This window comes from Urocitellus parryii, chromosome 6, assembly GCF_045843805.1.
Source record: "Urocitellus parryii isolate mUroPar1 chromosome 6, mUroPar1.hap1, whole genome shotgun sequence".
In the NCBI taxonomy this organism is placed as follows: domain Eukaryota; kingdom Metazoa; phylum Chordata; class Mammalia; order Rodentia; family Sciuridae; genus Urocitellus; species Urocitellus parryii.
In genome coordinates, this window is record NC_135536.1 from 3,942,437 (window position 1) to 3,962,077 (window position 19,641).

At 40.8% G+C, this 19,641-nt stretch overlaps 1 protein-coding gene across 5 annotated transcripts in view; it reads right to left on the bottom strand.

Moving 5' to 3' along the window:
- Positions 1-18,397, bottom strand: part of Wdr20 (WD repeat domain 20) — a 74,945-nt gene extending 56,548 nt beyond the window's left edge. For all 5 annotated transcript variants that reach the window (XM_026413781.2, XM_026413778.2, XM_026413776.2 and 2 more), the window contains exon 1: positions 18,130-18,397. In XM_026413781.2, coding sequence (XP_026269566.1) covers positions 18,130-18,378 — 249 coding nt within the window. In that variant the 5' untranslated portion in view covers positions 18,379-18,397. The remainder of the gene's footprint in view (positions 1-18,129) is intronic.
- Between the last annotated feature and the right edge of the window lie 1,244 nt (positions 18,398-19,641).

Here is a 19,641-nt window from a genome sequence, read left to right on the forward strand (position 1 = left end):
ATGTTAGGGCCCAGCAGCTGCCTAAGCAGCCACAGAAATATAGCCACGCCCTAGCAGCTCTGGAGCAGGTCACAAGCCTGCAGAAGCAGGAGAGTCCCAGTTATAACCAAGAGAGAGCCACAGTCAGTATTGGAGACAGATGGCCCAGAAAGCAACAGAAGCCAGAGAAGGAGATGGCAAGTCACTGTCAAAAAGGAAGACCTACTAGAGTGGATAGTGACTGAGACAGCCCTTTACTACAGCATATGCTAGTTTAAATTTTAATTGCCCTAACTGCTTTGTGCTCTCACAGGAATACCCACTGGGTTAATTGACTGCAATAAACACTTTTTCCTAGGAGAGGAAGAAAAAAAGGCAGAAACAAACAATTCAAGGAACTAAAGAGAAACATAATTTCAAATACAGAGAGGTTTAATGGAAGTGAGAAAAGAAATTGGGACTGAGTCATTACGGAAATCCAATAGCTAAAAATGAGGTAGAGCTGGACATGATGGCACATACCTGTAATCCCAGTGGTTCAGAGGGCTGAGGCAGAAAGAATATAAGTTCAAAGCCAGCCTCAGCAACTTAGCGAGGCCCTAAACAACTAAGCAAGGCCGTCTCAAAATAAAAAATAAAAAGGGCTGGGGATGTAATTCAGTGGTTCAGTGCCTCTGGGTTCAATCCCTGGTACCAAAAAATAAAAACTACGAAGTTGGGCACAGTGGTACATACCTATAATCCCAGCTACTTGGGAGGTTAAGGCAGAAGAGTCACAAATTTGAGGCCAGCTAGGCAATCTAAGCAAGATCCTGTCTCAAAAATAAAAGGGCTGGGGATGTAGTTCAGAGGTAAAACACTCCTGGTTCAATTATCAGTAACTAACACACACACACACACACACACACACACACACACACACACGCACGCACCAAAAAAAAAAAAAAAAAGGCATTGAAGGAACTAACATAGGAGGTAAAGTAGTGGGTGGCCAGAGAGATGTGGGCCAGAAAGGTAGGAAAAAAAAAAATCAGGATATAGAATGTCAAGACAAGAAATGTTTCAATAAAGACAAAATGATTGATGGTATTAAATGTTGCTGAGAGGTGGAGAAAGTTATGAACCAAATAGTTTCCAATGAACCTGGTGGCATGAAGTTGGGTAACTAGTTTCCTGGACAATGAGAATTGGGCTGGCAGGAGGGGGGTGTCACATTGAAGTAGAAGGATAACTATAAATTTGGATTCTAGATTTGAAACTGTTTCAGATGATGACAAGATCCTGAGTGTTACTGTGGAAGAGAGTGACAGAGATGGTCTAGAGGAGACCCTCAGGGAGCCTTGGAAGCCACTGAAACCAAGTGGTCAAGGTGCTTAAGGGTCATGCAGTGGAAATGAAATCACCCAAGAGGATGGCAGGAACTAGAGTGGAAGGAAAGGCTATAAGCAGGTATTGGCGTCTGCAATGAGCAGAGGTGCCAGGAAGTCAGTGTATGACTATGAGGAAGACAGAGAAAGTGGTATGACTCTGAGGGAAGGGGATCCAAAGGGATGCTGGAGAGGCAAAGGGTTCACTGAAGCCTAGTCCATCACTGCACAGACAATGTAGCAGTCATCTCTCTGCAAGGTGGAGTTTTCTCACCGAAACTTAAAGTGCTGGTGCATCAAGGAAAACCCTGAGGACAACATGCATCATTTTTAAATAAACTTGAGTTAATGCTGCCCTCAGTCTTGCTAACTACAAGTACACCTATTCCACAATCCAGGGGGAAAAAAAGAGCCACAAGGAGTTGTACAATTCCTATAATGAAGAGAAAAGACGTGACAACAACTTTTTTCTGAAGGGAGAATGAGCGTTTTTCACCAGTTCTCCAGGACAAGGAACACATGTTCCAAAAAAGCTGCTCCAAGCATTCAAGACACTAGACATAGCTTCCTCCCTGGTTAATGCAAAAGAATTCTAGGGCTAGGGTTGTAGCTCAGTGGTAGAGCACTTGCTAAGCATGTCTGAGGCACTGAGTTTGAGTCACAGCACCTCATATAAATAAATAAATTAAATAAAGATCCATTAACAACTAAAAAAAAATTTTAAAAAACAGAGAATTCTAAGAGCATAAGATTCCAGGCTGTGACTCATTTCTAAAAGCATCTCAAACAATGCAAAAGGGCCCAGCAAGCCTAACTGTGTATGTTTCAGTACTAATGTGCACTGCATTTGATTCATGAAAGGGATTTTGAAAAATCACTTTATTCAATTAAGTTCTTAGAAGATGATAATTCTGAACAAAATTCATTTAAAAAATATAACATGCCTACTATGTAGAGGCACTGTGATGGACATGGATGAGTAAGATATGGATTCTGCCCTCAAGATTCAGTGTAGAGGGGGAAACAGAAATTCAAACACACAAGATCCAACACTGTATGAAGAGGTGGGAGGATCTACCAGAGGTGGCAGCCTACCAGCAAGAGCATAGGAGAGACAGGTCTGCAGGCAGGGCAGGAACACAGCGCTCCCAATGCTTTGCTTGCTGTGATGCAAGCCCTGCTGTACTGAGTACCCCCTCACTGGACTGTTCCCAAGGAAGAACAGGGTTTCTTACTTCTGGGTCCCCTTGTAAGATCCTCAGCAGTTCATATCTCCTGGTTGACTGCCTAGTGTCTATCTGTAGACCATTCTCCTCTCTAGTGTTGCATATCCTGGTTCCAGAGTGGTCTCCAGGGCAACAAGGGTATCAGATAATCCAGTCCCTTTGCTAAAGGTGTGGGTTAGTCAAGACTAGGTCAACCAGTGCATATTTCCTTGACCACAGGAATGGGCTGGTAATTCATTTTGGAGCTATAAGTCAAGGTGGTTTGCTGGAGATTTTACAAAATTCCTTATTCTGAGGGAGTCACTGAAGAGATGTTCATTCTTATACTGGCTCTCATTTCTGGTCTACGTGGTCCAGCCATATGAAGCCTAACACCTCTACCACTGTTTGGCCACCTAAGCCAGAATGACAGAACACAGAAAGCAGAACAAAGAGAATCTCAGCAAAACACAGCTGGCACCCAGTCAAACCATGCTGAAGTCCACCCCACCTCTAAAATTTTCAGCAACATAAACCCAAGCATCCCTTTAAAAACTAAACCGCTTTGAGTAGGTTTCCTATTCCTTGCAAACTAAAACATTGCTAACATTATGATACCCAGAATATGCTAAATCCTATAACACACTAGTGAATCAGTCAACCAACCCCCTTTATATCATATTTCAATGTTCATCTCATTTCCAAAAAAAAGTATGTTAAACTTAATTCCAAAATATTAATATGTAAATCTTTTCTCTCTTATTTAAACCTTGGAGAGTGACAACTGTTAAATTACAAACTATAAAAAATTCATAATAGAAATTTTATAATTTCAACTATGAAAATTCTTCACAGCAAGAACACATATACACAGAACACAAAGGAAGAAGACAAACAGCAAACTAGGAAGAAAACAAAATCTTCAAAAAGCTCCAATACAGAAAGAGCTCCTTTAAAAAAAGAAAAAGAAAAAAAAAATTCAGGCATTCCACAACACAACTTAAAAAAAAAAAAAAAAAGCACACAAAATTGCCAGGGTGATAACCCCAGTGACTTAGCCAGCTAAGATAAAAGAATCACAAGTTCAAGGACAGCTTCAGCAATTTAGCAAGGCCCTAAGCAACTTAGTGAGACCCTGTCCCCCCCCAAAAAAATAAAAAGGGCTGGGGGTGTCACTCAGTGGTAGAGTACCTCTAGTGTCAATCTCCAGCACTGGGGAAAAATATAAAAACTCTACAAGGGCAAAGGATATCAGACAGTTCAAAAAGAAAAGAAACATATGTTGCTCTTAAATATACAGAAAGATGCTCAACCTCACTCATCACAAGGGAAAGACAAGCAAAAAAATTCACTAATTTCTCAAATGCAAAAGCCTGACAACACTCTGAGTGAGGCTGTGGTAAAACAAGTGCTCTCAGACATGGGAGTAAAACTAGTACAACCCACCACAGGACAACTTGGTAATATCTATCAGAAATATACATGTGAGGGCTGGGGTTGTGGCTCAGAGTAGAACGCTCGCCTCGCACGTGTGAGACCCTGGGTTCGATCCTCAGCACCACATAAAAATAAATAAATGAAATAAAGGTACTGTGCCCAACTACAACTAAAAAATAAATATTAAAAAAAAAAAGAGGGGCTGGGGATGTGGCTCAAGTGGTAGCGCGCTCGCCTGGCATGCGTGTGGCCTGGGTTCGATCCTCAGCACCACATACAAACAAAGATGTTGTGTCAGCCAATAACTGAAAAAAAATAAAAAAGAAAAAAGAAATATACATGTGAGAGACAGGGATGTAGCTCAGTTGGTAGAGTGTTTACCTTGCATGCACAAGGCCCTGGGTTCAATCCCTAGCACTGCAAAAAAAAAAAAAAAAACCACACACACACACACACACACACACATATACACACACACATGTGGTATCCTTTAACCCAGGAGTACCATCTCTGGAAATTTAAAATTTCCAGTACCTAAGAAATTATGTGCCGCCATGTGAAATAAAATACAGGTGAAGTTAAGTATAGTAAATACAGGTGAAGTTATCTGCTACAGTATTATTCATAATTTCTTCTTTTTTTGGTACTGGGATTGAACCTAGGGACACTCAACCACTGAGTCACATCCCCAGGCCTTTGGGGAATCTTATTTACAGACAGACAGGGTCTCACTGAGTTGTTTAGGGCCTCAATAAGTTGCTGAGGCTGGCTCTGAACTTGCAATCCTCCTGCCTCAGCCTCCCGATCCGCTGGAAATATAGGTGTAATTTCTCTTTAAAGGGATTAACAATCAAGAGTTACCTGGCAGGGGCTGGGGTTGTAGTGGCAGAGCAGTTGCTTTGCACATGTGAGGCACTGGGTTCAATCCTCAGCACCACACAAAAATATAAACAAACAAAATAAAGATATTATGTCCATCTATAACTTAAAAAAAAAAAAAAAAAAGAGTTAACCTAGGTGACTGGAGCTGTAGCTAGCTCAGCAGCAGAACGCTTGCCTAGCATGGGTGAGGCACTGTTTTTGAGCCTTAGCATTACATAAAAATAAACAAACAAAATAAAAGCATTCTGTCCATTTACAACTACAAAAAAATTAGAGGGGAAAAAAAAAAAGACTTACCTGGGATTCACTAAACTATGACACATCCTCAGCATGGAGAAGAAAGTTATTTATCAAGATGCAGGTCTGGGGTTGTGGCTCAGTGGTAGAGCGCTTGCCTAGCATGTGTGAGGCCCTGGGTTCAAGTCTCAGCAACACATATAAATACGTAAAATAAAGGTCCATTCACAACTAAAATAAATATATATTTTTTAAAAAAAAAGAATTGAAGACACTCTTTTACTAACATGAAAAGATTCCTTCTACACATCATTTTTTTTAAATATTTTTATTAATTGTTCATGGCATGTGCCACCACGCCTGGTGGTGGTTTTTAATTTCAATTAAAATGTAAAATAAAAATGTAAAACTTTTTTTGGTTCTAATATTCTAAATATGTTTTTGGTTCTTTATTTTCTTATTTATTTTATTTTATTTTATTTTTAAATATTTAGCTTTTAGTTGAACACAATATCTTTATCTTATTTATTTATTTTTATGTGGTGCTAAGGATCGAACCGAGGTCTCGCACATGCTAGGTGAGCACTCTGCCACTGAGTCACAATCCTAGCCCCATTATTTACTTATTTATATGCAGTGCTGAGAATCAAACCCAGTGCCGTGCACATGTCAGACAAGCGCTCTACCACTGAGCCACAACCCCAGCCCTCTATACATCATTAAACAGAAAAAGCAAGATGCAAAATTCCATACCTACTACAATCCCTCAATCCCTTCAAATCTCTACTCAAATGTCATCTTACTCTTCTATCAAGATGAATCAAAAACAAATTTTGGAGTACATTTCCAGAGCCTCGTGTATATTTCCAATGACCATTTTTGCAAGCACCTTTAGAACCATATGTATATATTAACAAACCTGTGTAGGCTTACGCCTGTGCAACTATTTTGCTTAACTCCAGTGTAGATAGTCTCTAATAATATGTGACTTTTATTTTGAAAATTGAAGAACTTTGGAATAAAACTAAAACAAAATAAAATGATCATCTATAGGGAAATGAAGGAACTGTGAGAGGGGAGGAAGACAGAAATAAAATATAACTTTATTCTATGATTCTGATATTAGAACAAAAAAAAATGTTTTACGTAATTAAAATTAAAAACCAATTCCTTACCAGGCGTGGTGGCACATGCCTGTAACCCCAAAGGCTTGAGAGGCTGAGGCAAGAGGACTGCAAATTCAAAGCCAGCCTCAGCAAAAAACAAGGCGCTAAGCAACTCAGTGAGACCCTGTCTCTAAATAAAGTACAAAATAACGGGCTGGGGATGTGGCTCAAGCGGTAGCGCACTCGCCTGGCATGCGTGTGGCCTGGGTTCGATCCTCAGCACCACATACAAACAAAGATGTTGTGTCCACCGAAATCTAAAAAATAAATATTAAAAAAAAAAATTCTCTCTCTCTCTCTCTCTCTCTTTGAAAGAAAGAAAGAAAGAAAGAAAGAAAGAAAGAAAGAAAGAAAGAAAGAAAGAACAAAATAAGGCTGGGGATGTGGCTCAGTGGTCAAGAGCCTCTGAATTCAATCCCTGGTACCACCCCCCCCCAAAAAAAGAACTGGATTCAAGCCCCAGAATGATTGCTTCCTAGGTTTTATAACCTATGCAAATTTTTAATTCTCTCTAAATCTCAGTTTTCTCACCTGTAAAATGGAAAAAAATTTTAATTACTTTTTGTAGTTGTAGATGGACAGAATGTCTTTATTTATTTTTATGTGGTGCTGAGGATTGAACCCAGTGCCTCACGCATGCTTGGCAAGTGCTCTCCATTGAGCTACAGCCCCAGCCCCAAAATGGAGAAATTAATGACCTATTTTATAAGATTATTTGTGAGGATTAAATAAATCATGCATAATCACTCAGCAGAATGTCCATAATATGCATTATTAATAATAAGTATTAATAGCCAAGCATGGTTGTAATCCCATGCCTATAATCCCAGAAGTTTGGGAGGCTGAGGCAGGAGGATTGCTGGTTCAAAACTAGTCCCAGCAACTTAGCAAGACCCTGACTCTAAATAAAACATAAAATGGGCTGGGAATGTAGCTCAGTGGTTCAGTGCCCATGAGTTCAATCCCCAGTACCAAAAATAAATAAATAGACAGACCGATAGATAAAAAGTGCTGGTGATCTGGCTCAGTGGTAAAGCATCCCTGAGTTCATTCCCTGGTGTCCCACATCCCCACACACATACACAAAATAATAAGTATTAGCTATTAGTATTTTAACATGATCTCTCTCTTTTTTTTAAACAAATACCTTTATTTTATTTATTTTTATGTAGTGCTGAGGGTTGAAACTAGTGCCTCATACACGCAAGGCAAGCACTCAACTGCTGAGCCACAACCCTAGACCTAACATGATCTCTTATACCTTGCTGTCTCCCTCTATAGAATTTCCAAGGACATCCAGCTCACTTCTTTATGTCTGGGGAGAATAAGAAAGGTACTCACTACACATGTCTTCTAAAACATAATTCCTAGCTACTTCCTAGCCTACCATCTCCCTCTCAGGAACAACATCAGCATCTCTCAACAAGCAGGCCCTGCTGCCTTGTAACATTTCATCTTTGACAGAAAATCTGTATGGAAGGCCTACTCAGACAGAGGCCTTGGTTCAACTCCAGGCTCTACCACATTCCTTGAGTAACTGTGGAAAGGTCATGATTGCTCCAAAAGCCATTTTCCCCCACAGGCAATACTCGGTTGTGAATGCTTTGCAGGAGCTGTCCTATCACCACAGGTTTACTTGTCCCTTTCACATTAGACTGCAGGGACTTTTAGGCTAGGGACTACGTCTTTTTTGTCTACAGGTTCACAGATTCAGTAAATGTTAGTTGAGTGAACAAGCCTTTTATTATTCCACTGGACTGTGAACTCCTTGAAGGTAGAAATTCTTTCCAAACAACAATGTAGAACAGGCACTCTTTACAGTGCACGTGTAAGTATCATGTCTCCTTAGTTAGATGATAAGCCTCTTAAGGTCAGGCCCATGTTTCATATTTCTTTGATTCCTCATAGTCTGGCATGATGCTTTTCATAGAAAAACCACTCAGTTATTTATTAAATGAAATACTAAGGCAAGACGGCCTCTGAAGTAGAGATCAAAGTAAAGAGAATGAGAACCTACACAAATTTTGCTACAGCGAGGAGAGGAAGGGCAAAGAAGAAGGAGCGGGTTTTTAATCAATTAAAGGCTAGGTTGTGGCTCAGTGGTAGAGCTCTTGCCTAGCATGTGTGAGGCACACGGTTCAATCCTCAGTACCGCATAAAAATAAATAAATCAAGGTGCTGTATTCGTCTACAACTAAAAAATTAAAAAAAAAAAAAAGGAAAAATACCTTCAGGTATATAAGGTAGGTAACTGAGAATGCTAAAATAGTCCCTCCTACTGAATGACTCAATATTTTTGGGCTTTTTTTTTTTTTTATTTTTTAGTAGTAGGGATTGAACTCAGGGCCTCACATAGCTAGGCAAGTGCTCTACCACTGAGCTATATCCCTAGCCCAACACTTCTACATATAAAAACTATGTAAAATTCTTTCCTTATGCCAGGCACAATGCTACACACCTGTAATCTCAGCAACTCAGGAGGCTGAGGCAGGAGGATCACAAGTTTGAAGTCATCCTCAGCAACTTAACAAGGTCCTGCCTCAAAATTTTATTAAAAGAAAATAAAAAGGACTGGGAATGAAATTCAGTGTTGGGCTGGGGATATAGCCAGTTGGTAGAGTACTTGCCTCACATACACAAGGCCCTGGGTTCAATCCCCAGTACAAAAAAAAAAATCCTGCCTTATGAATAATTTTTGCATCTTTCTTATAAAAACTATAGATTCAAACACATTTTCCTACTGCTACAAAACAAGATAAAGTGTAACAGACTAATTTGGCTTGTTTTTTGTTTTGTTTTATTTATTTTTTTAATATTTATTTTTTAGATTCGGTGGACACAACATCTATTTTATTTTTATGTGGTGCTGAGGATCGAACCCAGTGCCCCACACGTGCCAGGCAAGCACGCTACTGCTTGAGCCACATCCCCAGCCCCTTGGCTTGTTTTTGTACATTATACCTACTTTTCAAAACTCCATATTATAAAAAAAAAAATAATAATTGACAGTACAAAATATCACTTATTTTACAAATTACCAATTGGCAGAGGTGTGAAGCTGAGAAAAATGCTAAAACTCAACCAGAAATGAAGATAAAGCATTTCTGAAATTTAAAAAACAACTTTAAACTTTTATAAAAATATGACCTATACACAACATTTCAGGACAGATCATGATCATCTTATTTGAAACCCAACCTAATATTATTCTAATAGAGAAATACTTTTCTGCTTCACCTTTATTCCTTAAATCCACTTGATAAACTGTTTGCCACATGTAGAATGTACATCTTCTACTTTATATTATAATCAGTTCAAAAAAAATTTTTTTCAAAAATAGCATGTTCCCCAACCCTCATACTGGGGAATGACCCAGGGGCACTCTACCACTGCGCTGCCTCCCCACCCCTTTTTATTTTTTATTTTGAAATAGGGCCTTGCCAAGTTGCTGAGGCTGGCCTCAACTTTGTGATTCTCCTGCCTCAAGTCTCCTGAATCAGGCATGGGCAACCACATCTGGCTAGGAAGTATGTCTTAAATCACCTTGAAGTCATCCTCAATGAACAGTTGTATCTTGTATAATACATTTTTTTTTCCTTAAGCATGACAAGCCTTATACTCCATTATAAAAACAGATGTCAAGGGCTGGGGTTGTGGCTCAGTGGTAGAGCACTCGCCTCCCACGAGCCGGACCCTAGGTTCAACCCTCAGCATCACATAAAAATAAATAAGTGTTGGGCTGGGGATGTGGCTCAAGTGGTAGCGCGCTCGCCTGGCATGCGCGCAGCCCGGGTTCGATCCTCAGCACCACATACAAACAAAGATGTTGTGTCCGCCAAATACTAAAAAATAAATATTAAAAAAATTTTCTCTCTCCCTCTCTCTAAAAATAAATAAATAAATAAATAAGTGAAATAAAGGTATTAAAAAAAGATATCAAATGTTCAAAGGACAAGATAACTTTTCACTAATATTCTGAGATAATTGAAAATGTTCTGAATATTAAAACTGAGAATGTCTATCAATTAAACTTATTTATTCTCTAAATGACTTCTCTTAAATAACCAAACAGAACCACATTTATATTTCTGCACAAACTAACCTCATTGGAAAACAAATGAAATTACCAAGACATAAAATGCAGTCTATAAAAATCTTCATATTTAATTTAAAATAAGTTTCTTTAGCCATATGTTCAGGCAAATCGGTGAGTGACAAAGTCACTGTTGGAGGAGGGACTGTTTTTGTTTTTAGTGCTGGGGATAGAACTATGTTTTGATTCTTGCTCAAGTTTTCTACCAAGTGTAATACCACTTAAGTCACTAGACTAATTCAATGATAATAAACACAGTGATGAGTTTCTTGCAGGCAAAGACAATGTCTACACCCAACATCAGGAACAGTACTATCTGGTAGATATGATCCATAAACACTTGGAAAGAGTGATATTCATTACTATCTCTTGGATTTCACTGATGCAGTCTGCATATTCTACATGTTCATATGCTCCCAGGGAGACTTTAAAAATCTCATCACTATCCTTCTCTTCAAGGTCGAGAGGCAAGATATAGTATAAAAGTATTTCCTGCTTTCAGTCACAATTGAGATGTTTTCCCCTCAGGATGTGATCCTAAAGTCAAATAACTAGATCTTATCAATATTTCACAAGTCAGGTAAGAATCTCTTAATGGAAAAGAAACACAGGCTCTCAGTCCTTCCAAACCCCATGTGTAGCCACTAAATTAAGTACAAGATTTTTAAAAGTCTATCTAATATAAGAAGTTTCAGACTTCTAAACCTCTTTCTAAATTATAAATGGGGAGTGGGGAGGTGTGAAAAATTAACCAATGGGGAGAAGGGTGTGAACATGACTTTCTTTGAAGTAATCCAGTATTTAAAAACATTTTGTGGAAACAACCTTTAAAAGGCATCAGTTCATCCTGCCACACAAAGCATGAATTCCTGCAACACCCACCAACAGGTAGTGCTGCAGTTTTTGACAGAGGCAAAACACTTCCCATAACAGAATGCTCATTCTCTCCCAAATCAACCCATTATGCACATTCCTCTAAAACTTGGCTCTAAAAATATTTTAGATGCTGTTAATTCACTCTTCAGGTCCCAACTTCATCTCAGCATGGGGAATATAAAACTTTTCTAGCAAAAAGACCTAGGAAACGGGGGCTGGGGATGTGGCTCAAGCGGTAGCGCACTCGCCTGGCATGCGTGCGGCCCGGGTTCGATCCTCAGCACCACATACCAACAAAGATGTCTAAAAAAGAAATAAATATTAGAAAAAAAAAAAAGACCTAGGAAACATGTTTTCACCTTGCTTTCTCAAACACCTCACTCCTCCCAATTCAAATTCAAGAAGCAGGAAACAAATCTACATGAAAACCTCTCCCCAAAAGAAAATAAATTTATTTTTTTTTTTAATACATTTATTTATTTATTTTTATGTGGTGCTTAGGATTGAACCCAGGGCCTCACACATGCTAGCTGAGCACTCTACCGCTGAGCCACAATCCCAGCCCAATAAATTTATTTTCATACACAAAAATTATTGAGCACAGAATCATACAATCTTTAGATAAGACCTTAAAACCATTTAAAGATACTTCCTACCTACTGTAGGAACTGCTTCAGTAACACTCTTGAGCAGTACATTTGTGGAGTGGAATCTTAATGAGGTAAAGGAAGGGAGCAAGATTCTTTGATTTGAATAAGTAATTCTTTTTTTAAATTTATTTATTGTAATTTGTTATATATATGATAGCAGAATGCATTTCAATTCATAGTACACAGAGCACAATTCTTCAGGTCTCTGGTTGTACACAAAGTAGAGTCACACATGGTAATTATATCCATCTCATTGAATAAGTAATTCTGAGTACAGTTTTAAAAAGCTGTTAGTAGATAATATATGGATTTTTTTCTAAAGAATTTTTTTTTAGTTGTAGATGGACACAATACCTTTACTTTATTTTTTTATGTGGTGCTGAGGATGGAACCCAGTGCTTCATACATGTTAAGAGAACACTCTACCACTTTGCCACAACCCCAGCCCCAGCACATGGATCTTATTGGTAACATAATTTGATAGAAATGGATCAAAAGTAACCCATACCATTCAATTACTTTCCATTTCTTCACTATCTCTTGCAATACAATTTCCCAGTTTTTTTTTTTTTTTCAGAGTAGAAATTAGAAATTTATTAAAGGACAGAAGAAAAGACTTCTCCCGGAGGAAGAAGGGGACCCAAAAGGTGGAATCCCACAATTTCCCAGTTTTAAGAAGGCTACATTTGGCTGGGGATGTGGCTCAAGTGGTAGTGCGCTCGCCTGGCATGTGTGCGGCCCAGGTTTGATCCTCAACACCACATACAAAACAAAGATGTTGCGTCCGCCGATAACTAAAAAATAAATATTAAAAAAACTCTCTCTCTCCCTCTCTCACTAAAAAAAAAAAAAAAAAAAAAAAAAAAAGAAGGCTACATTTGTTACCTACTAACAACATTTTAAATTTTAAATGTTGAGGCGCTAAGCAACTTAGTGAGACCCTGTCTCTAAATAAAACAGGGCTGGGGATGTGGCTCAGTGGTGAAGTGCCCCAGAGTTCAATCCCCAGTACCTACCCCCACACCCCAAAAAATATGTGAACTACTAAAAACACACCCAAGTGCTGGGTGTGGTGGCATACAGCTGTAATCCCAGCTACTAGGGAGACTGAGGCTGAATAATTGTAAGTTTCAGGCCAGCCTCAGCCTCAGCAACTGAGCAGAACCTGAGCAACTAAGCAAGACCCTGTCTCAAAATAAAAAATAAAAAGAACTTAGGGGAGGGGTTGTGGTTCAGTGGCAGAGCACTTGCCTAATACGTGTGAAGCACTGGGTTCGATTCTCAGCAATGCATATAAATAAATAAAAGTCCAAAAAAAAAAGAAACAAACAAATGAATGAATAAATAAAGGTCCATCAACAACTTTAAAAAAGTTTTTAAAAATAAATAAATATGGGCTGGGGATGTGGCTCAATCGGTAGCGCGCTCGCCTGGCATGCGTCCGGCCCGGGTTCGATCCTCAGCACCACATACCAACAAAGATGTTGTGTCTGCCGAGAACTAAAATAAACAAATAAATATTAAAAATTCTCTCTCTCTCTCTCCTCTCTTACTCTCTCTTTAAAAAAAAAAATTAAAAATAAATAAATAAAATTTAAAAATAGGGGCTGGGATTGTGGCTCAGCAGTAGAGCGCTCACCTAGCACGGGCTGGACCCAGGTTCAATCCTCAGCACCACATAAAAATAAAGGCATTGTGTTTTGTCCATCTACACCTAAGGAAAAAATTAAACATTTAAAAAAATTAAAAGTAAAGGACTGGGGATGTAGCTTAGTAAAGCAGACCTGGGTTCAATCCCCAGTAGCAGAAAGAAAAAAGAAAAAACAAGTTACTTTTGGGTCCCAAACTGAATGGTTTTTCAGCCTCTTAAAGATTTTTTTTTTTAAGTATGGCATAGATAGTTTTATCAATTATTCACTCAACAGATACACAGTAAGGACCTGACTCTATGCTAGACATTGCACTGGACACTAGGAACATAGAGAGCAGGAAAAATATAGTGCCTATTCTAAAGGATCTTTGTTTACAGAAGATACAGATTATCAAAGAAAAACACAAATTGAGAAAAAGCAAAGTACAGGAAACTTTGAGAACATATTAACAGGGGGAAACTGATCTAGATTAGGAATTCCAGAAGGATTTGCTTAGAAGTAATGGTTAAACTAAGATCTGAATGAAGACATTCACATTTATATAAAAACAGATCTCCATTAAATGTGAGAACTGGTCCAATAAGCCCAAATATGTCTGGCATCTTTAACCTAAAACAACCACTTTAGAAAAACAAAAGGATTACAAAATTTGCTATAAAAATATATGAAAGCTAGTATGGAGGAGGGGGCAGTGTCTTTCTCATCTTTGAACACCCCATATCATCTTGCCTAGTTTCATTAGTATTCATCAAATCTTTGTGAAATGATTAGTGTCAGTATTAAATCAATGTTCATACTATACTTTTTATTATTAACACATATTAGTTGTACAAATCAATAGGTTTCACTGTGAATACCACCCCCACACACACACACCCTCTCCTAAAACCCAGGGCCATACAAGCTAGGCAAGTGCTCTACTCAGCTACCTTCTCAGCACTTTTTATTAAACCCATGGGTGCACTACCCTGAACTCTATCCCCAGCACCACCACCACCACCCCCCCTTTTTTTGTTTTGAGATAAGAGTCTCACTAAGTTGCTTAGTGTCCATTAAGTTACTGAGTCTGGCCTGCCTCAGCTTCCTAGGTCACTGTGATTACAGGTATGCTCCACCAAGCCTGGCTTCAGGTTATTATTTAAATTCATCAGAAGACATATTTTCCATATATATTTAAGCTAGATTTAAATTTCATCCAAATTAGAGCTTCTAAATGATTCAATTGTAAAACTTTATATGCCTTAAAGAAAACATGAAAAATGGAACAACAATAATAAAAAAAATCAAATTCACCAACTGTCAAGAAATTTCTATCTACTGATTCCAACAATTAAACATTGGTTTTCTAATTAAAAATAAGTGTTTAGGGCCAGGTGAAGTTTCACAAGCGAGTAACCCCAGCAGCTCAGGAGGCTGAAGCAGGAAGATGGTGAGTTCAAAGTCAGCTTCTGCAAAAGAAAGGTGCTAAGCAACTAAGTGACAGCCTGTCTCTAAATAAAATGCAAAATAGGGCTCAGTGGTCGAATGTCAGGGAGTTCAATCCTGGGTACCAAAAAAAAAAAAAAATTTGTCAGGGTTGGGGTTGTGGCTCAGTGGTGGAGCATTTGCCTGTCACATGTGAGGAACTGGGTTTCATCCTCAGCACCACATAAAAATAAACAAACAAAATGAAGGCATTGTGTCCATCTACAACTAAAAAATATTTCAAATATAGAAAAAAAATTTTTTTAATTGTCTTTGTTTTGTTTTTTTATAAGTGCTGAGGATTGAAATCAGGGGCCCCTGCATGCCAGGAAATCAGTCACTCCACCACTGAACTGTCCCCAGCTCCATTTAAGATCAGAAAATACGGTCACAAAACCAGTCACTTATACTAAGAAATGACAATAAATAAATGCAAACTCACTTATAGAAAAAAAAATTAAGTTACACTGGCTAGAAGAGTTTAAATTTAAATGTCTGCCACATAGCGTGACTTTATCTAGTACCCATGAAATTTTTTTAAAAACTAAAGTGTAAATCTGATGTGACCAGTGCCAGGACTCAAAGTTACTTGGAAAGCTGAGCAGGAAGGATCATCTGAGCCCAGGAGTTAGCAACACAGAGACCCCCAACCCCATCTCAAATAGGGATAGATAAAAAAAAATCAAGAAAAGTTAAAATGCTCAAATATGCAAGTAAAGGCAATTTATATTATTTCAGGGGTTTTTTTGCTTAAAATAAATTTTGTGTAATTTTTTTTTAGGTGCTGGGGTTACATTTTTAGTGTAGTTTAGAATAGTTCTCTTGATTTTACCCTTCAATGTGCCCCATTATTATAACAGTATTTCCAGGCAAGTGATCTGTTTTTATGGGCTATCAGATCCAGAAGAGGCTGGGAATGTGGATCAGTGGTAAAGTGCTTGTCTGGCATGCATGAGGCCCTGGGTTCAAATCCTCCAGAACCAAATAAAAAATAAAATAAAATAAAAAATAAAAATTCATGCAGCAAGAAAGTTTCAGAAATAACCTTTCAGGCCTGGAGGGACAATTCAGAGGGAAAGCACTTGACTAGCATGCAAGAGGCTATGGGTCCGTTGCCCAGCATCATGATTAAAAAGAAAACAAACTTTTGGGCTGGGGTTCTGGCTCAGTGGCAGAGCACTTGCCTACCATGTGTGAGGCACTGGGTTCAATTCTCAGCACCGCATATAAATAAATAGTCTATTGACAAAAAAAAATTTTTTTAAAGTAATGCCTGCACTACTGATCATCAATATTAGTTAATTTAGCTTTTAAACACACTGTATTTAAATAATTTATATTTCTAAACTTATTTCCAGATGAATGTCAAGATCACAGCTTCCTGCTTGACAGGTTGTTTTTTTTTTTTTTTTGGGGGGGGGGGGTTCCAGGGGTGCTTTATCACTGAGCTATATCCCCACCCCTTTTTGTTTTCTATTCGAGGCAGGGTCTCACTATATTGCTTAGGGCCTCACAACATTGCTGAGTCTGGTCTTGAACTTGTGATCCTCCTGAGCTACTGGGATTACAGGTGTGTGCCACCACATCTGGCTTAACAGTTGCTTCTTTTTTTTTTTTTTTTTTTTTTGACAGTTACTCTCAATGCTTGTTTTTTAACTATATTTTACATTTACTGAGTGTTTCAAGGCTTTAGGATTCATTAGTTATTATACTATTAATTACAATACGTGCACTGCAATATTCCCTTTTTAAGGAGTGCAAATAAAAGTTAAATAACTTATCCAAGGTCACCCAACAAGTCAGTGACAAAATTGGAAGTAGTATTAAAATTTCATTTTCTAGACTACTACCTTCACACTTTGCCAATTCAAAAAAAAAAAAAAAAAAGAAAGAAAAACTCAAAAGAGATTTATTTTCAGAAACTTCTAACAGCATACCCCCAATACATTAGTACACTCAAACACTAATAAAAAGTATCACCTTGAAAGAAGAAAAAACTTGCAACATTTAGATACTATCTTCACCTCCCTAGTTTTTGTAACCAAGCAAAAACACTGAACTAGATCGATATATATTAAATCTCAGGGAACATTTACTCTTCAATATATCCAATTTTCACACTAACTGAACATTTATAAATTAATCTTTCATTATCTTGTCCCATGGGGTACATTAATTTTCGAACTCTCCCCACAGTCCAGTTAAGACCACCACCTCAAAAGTAAGCAGTTCTCAAAACATAGTTACATTGCCAATGAAAGAAAAACTCAATAAATTGCTGCTTTTAAAGAGATATTTTTAAATATGATTATATGCTTCACAGAATTATTTTTAAGTCACCCGCCAAGAAGGATGGTTCCTTTAAAGTAGCTTTCAAGGCGCGTCCGTCCCTGCTTGGGACACAGCCTGACTTGTCGGACAAGATTAATCCAGGCACGCTGACACAGAAACCCTCTGGAGCAGCTTAGTTCACTGAAAACACAATTTCAACTTCCAACTGTAGTATTCAGTACTTCCTACACTACAGGGACAGGATGACCCTCTTTAACTGTGCTTCAGAAGGTTCCCTCGACGGAGACAATGACAGTCATCCTCCCGCGGAGGTTTTGGGACACAGGAAGCGTCAACGCCAGGAGTCAAGGCTCCTAGGAAGTGTCAGTGCGGCAGCAGGTGGTAGCCCTGCGTGCCGAGCAGGTCCTTTCTGACCTAATCCTAGTCCTCCTCCACCTACCCCGGTTCCGCCTTACGGACCTTTCCAGGCCGCCCTGCGCCCCGGTCCTCGCGGGGAGCGCGGCGCCCCAGACAGCCCAGACGGCCACCCTCTTCCGGGGACTCGCAGGCCCTCACCTGGCCGCTCCGGAGCCCGGCAGACCTGCCGGGGCAGGCGGCCGGCCGCTCCCGGGGCCTGCCGGCCGGAGCCCCACACGCCGCGGCCCGCCGCCACAGCCGGCCGCCACCCGCTCGCCCGGCGCAGTGTCCCTCGGAGTACCCCGGCAGAGTTCCCGGCCCACTCAAAAGTAAGGGCGGCCGCCGCCCCCCGCTGCCCTGCCCTGCTGTCACCGCCCTGCCCTCGGCCGCTGCCTCCGCGACTGGCGGACCCCGGCGACGCCCGGGTCGGTACCTTGCGGACCCCCTTGTAGATATAGAAGTAGAGCTCCCGGCCCACATTGAAGCAGAGGCGGTCGCCGTTGCCAGACTGGTCGTTGAGGTTGACGAAGGAGACGCGGACAGGGTTGGATCCCTGCGAGTTGAAGGGCACCCGGTTGGGCCGGCTGTACTCCGAGTGTGGTAGCAGCTTGTACAGACCTTCCCGGGTGGTGAATTGGGTCTTAATCTCGTTCATCTCCTTCCCTCCTCCCTCCGTCGCCATCTTGGAAAGCAGCGTTCATCCTGCCCTAAGTGCCCGGATCACGCCCACCGCGCAGGCGCCGTCCCCGGCGCTCGCTCTTTCCCCCCCGCCCCTTTCTCCCGGCCCCGCCCACCAGCGAGCCTGCCTTGGGAAGGCGTGACGAGTGGAAGGGGCGGGCTTGTTTACGGCCGGACTGCGCACGCGTGCTTACCTGGACTGCCGGGGCGCCGCAGGCTCCTCCCCTTCCTCGGGCGCGGCTCGCTACAGTTCAGGTGGGGCCGGCTCCGGGTAGCTCGCACTCCCGCGGTGGGCGGCGGGGTTCGGAGAACTAGTTGCGGCCTGCCGCTGCGCCAGCCCTGTCGGAGGGTTCCGCGCGTGTGGTTCCCTCGGGCTCTTAGGCCTCGGCTGCAGTCCAGGCCGAGCGCTGAGGGCGGCCGCCCCGCGCTGCCGGGAGTCGGTCGCCGAGAAGGTACGGTAGGATGGAGTTTTACGCTTCCCTTTAAGGGGGGTGGGGAGAAAGTACGGCCCCGGTGCCGGCAGCGCACATGTCCAGTCCCATCTACAGCTGGCGTCGCTGACCGGGAGGAGTGGGTCGTGCTGTCACCACGGACTCCCGCGGGCTTCTCCGCCAGGTGTCTGGCGCAGCGGCGCGCTGGGCGGCGCTCAGCAACCTGACGCCGAATCTGTGCTGCACTCACTTGTTCAATAGCTAATTAAGACCTCAATAAAATTAAACGTTCTGGGGGGTTACAAAGAATTTAACCCAGCGGCGCTTTGCCACTGAGACTTTTCTATTTTTTAAGACGGTCTAAATTGTGAGGTTGGCCTCGAACTCGGGCGTTCTCCTGGTTCAGTCTCTGGAATGGCTGGGATTACCTGCGCCACCGCTCCCGGCAGTAATTGACTTTGTCCAAAAGGCTCCAGTGGAATCTGGCACCGTTTGCTACGAGACCCCGTGAGCATAGTTATTTGTGTATACTACAGATAGGCAAGGACAGGCTCACGCTCAGGTAAGGTTAAACCACCACCGTTTTGTACTTAGGTTTCTTGGCATGTTGCACTAAAATAATAAATCTTGAGGAGTAAACGCCCTCATAGAATTCAAGGGGAAAAAACACTTGTCACACCAGGTAAAAACTATTACTGAAAATTCAGGTCTTATCCAGGGGATACCAAAAAAGTGAGAGGAGGAGGACACGGTGCTGTGCGCCTGTAGTCCCAGCTACTCCAAGGCTGAGGGGGAGGATTTGGAAGCCAGCCTGCCAACACAGCGCAAAATAGTAA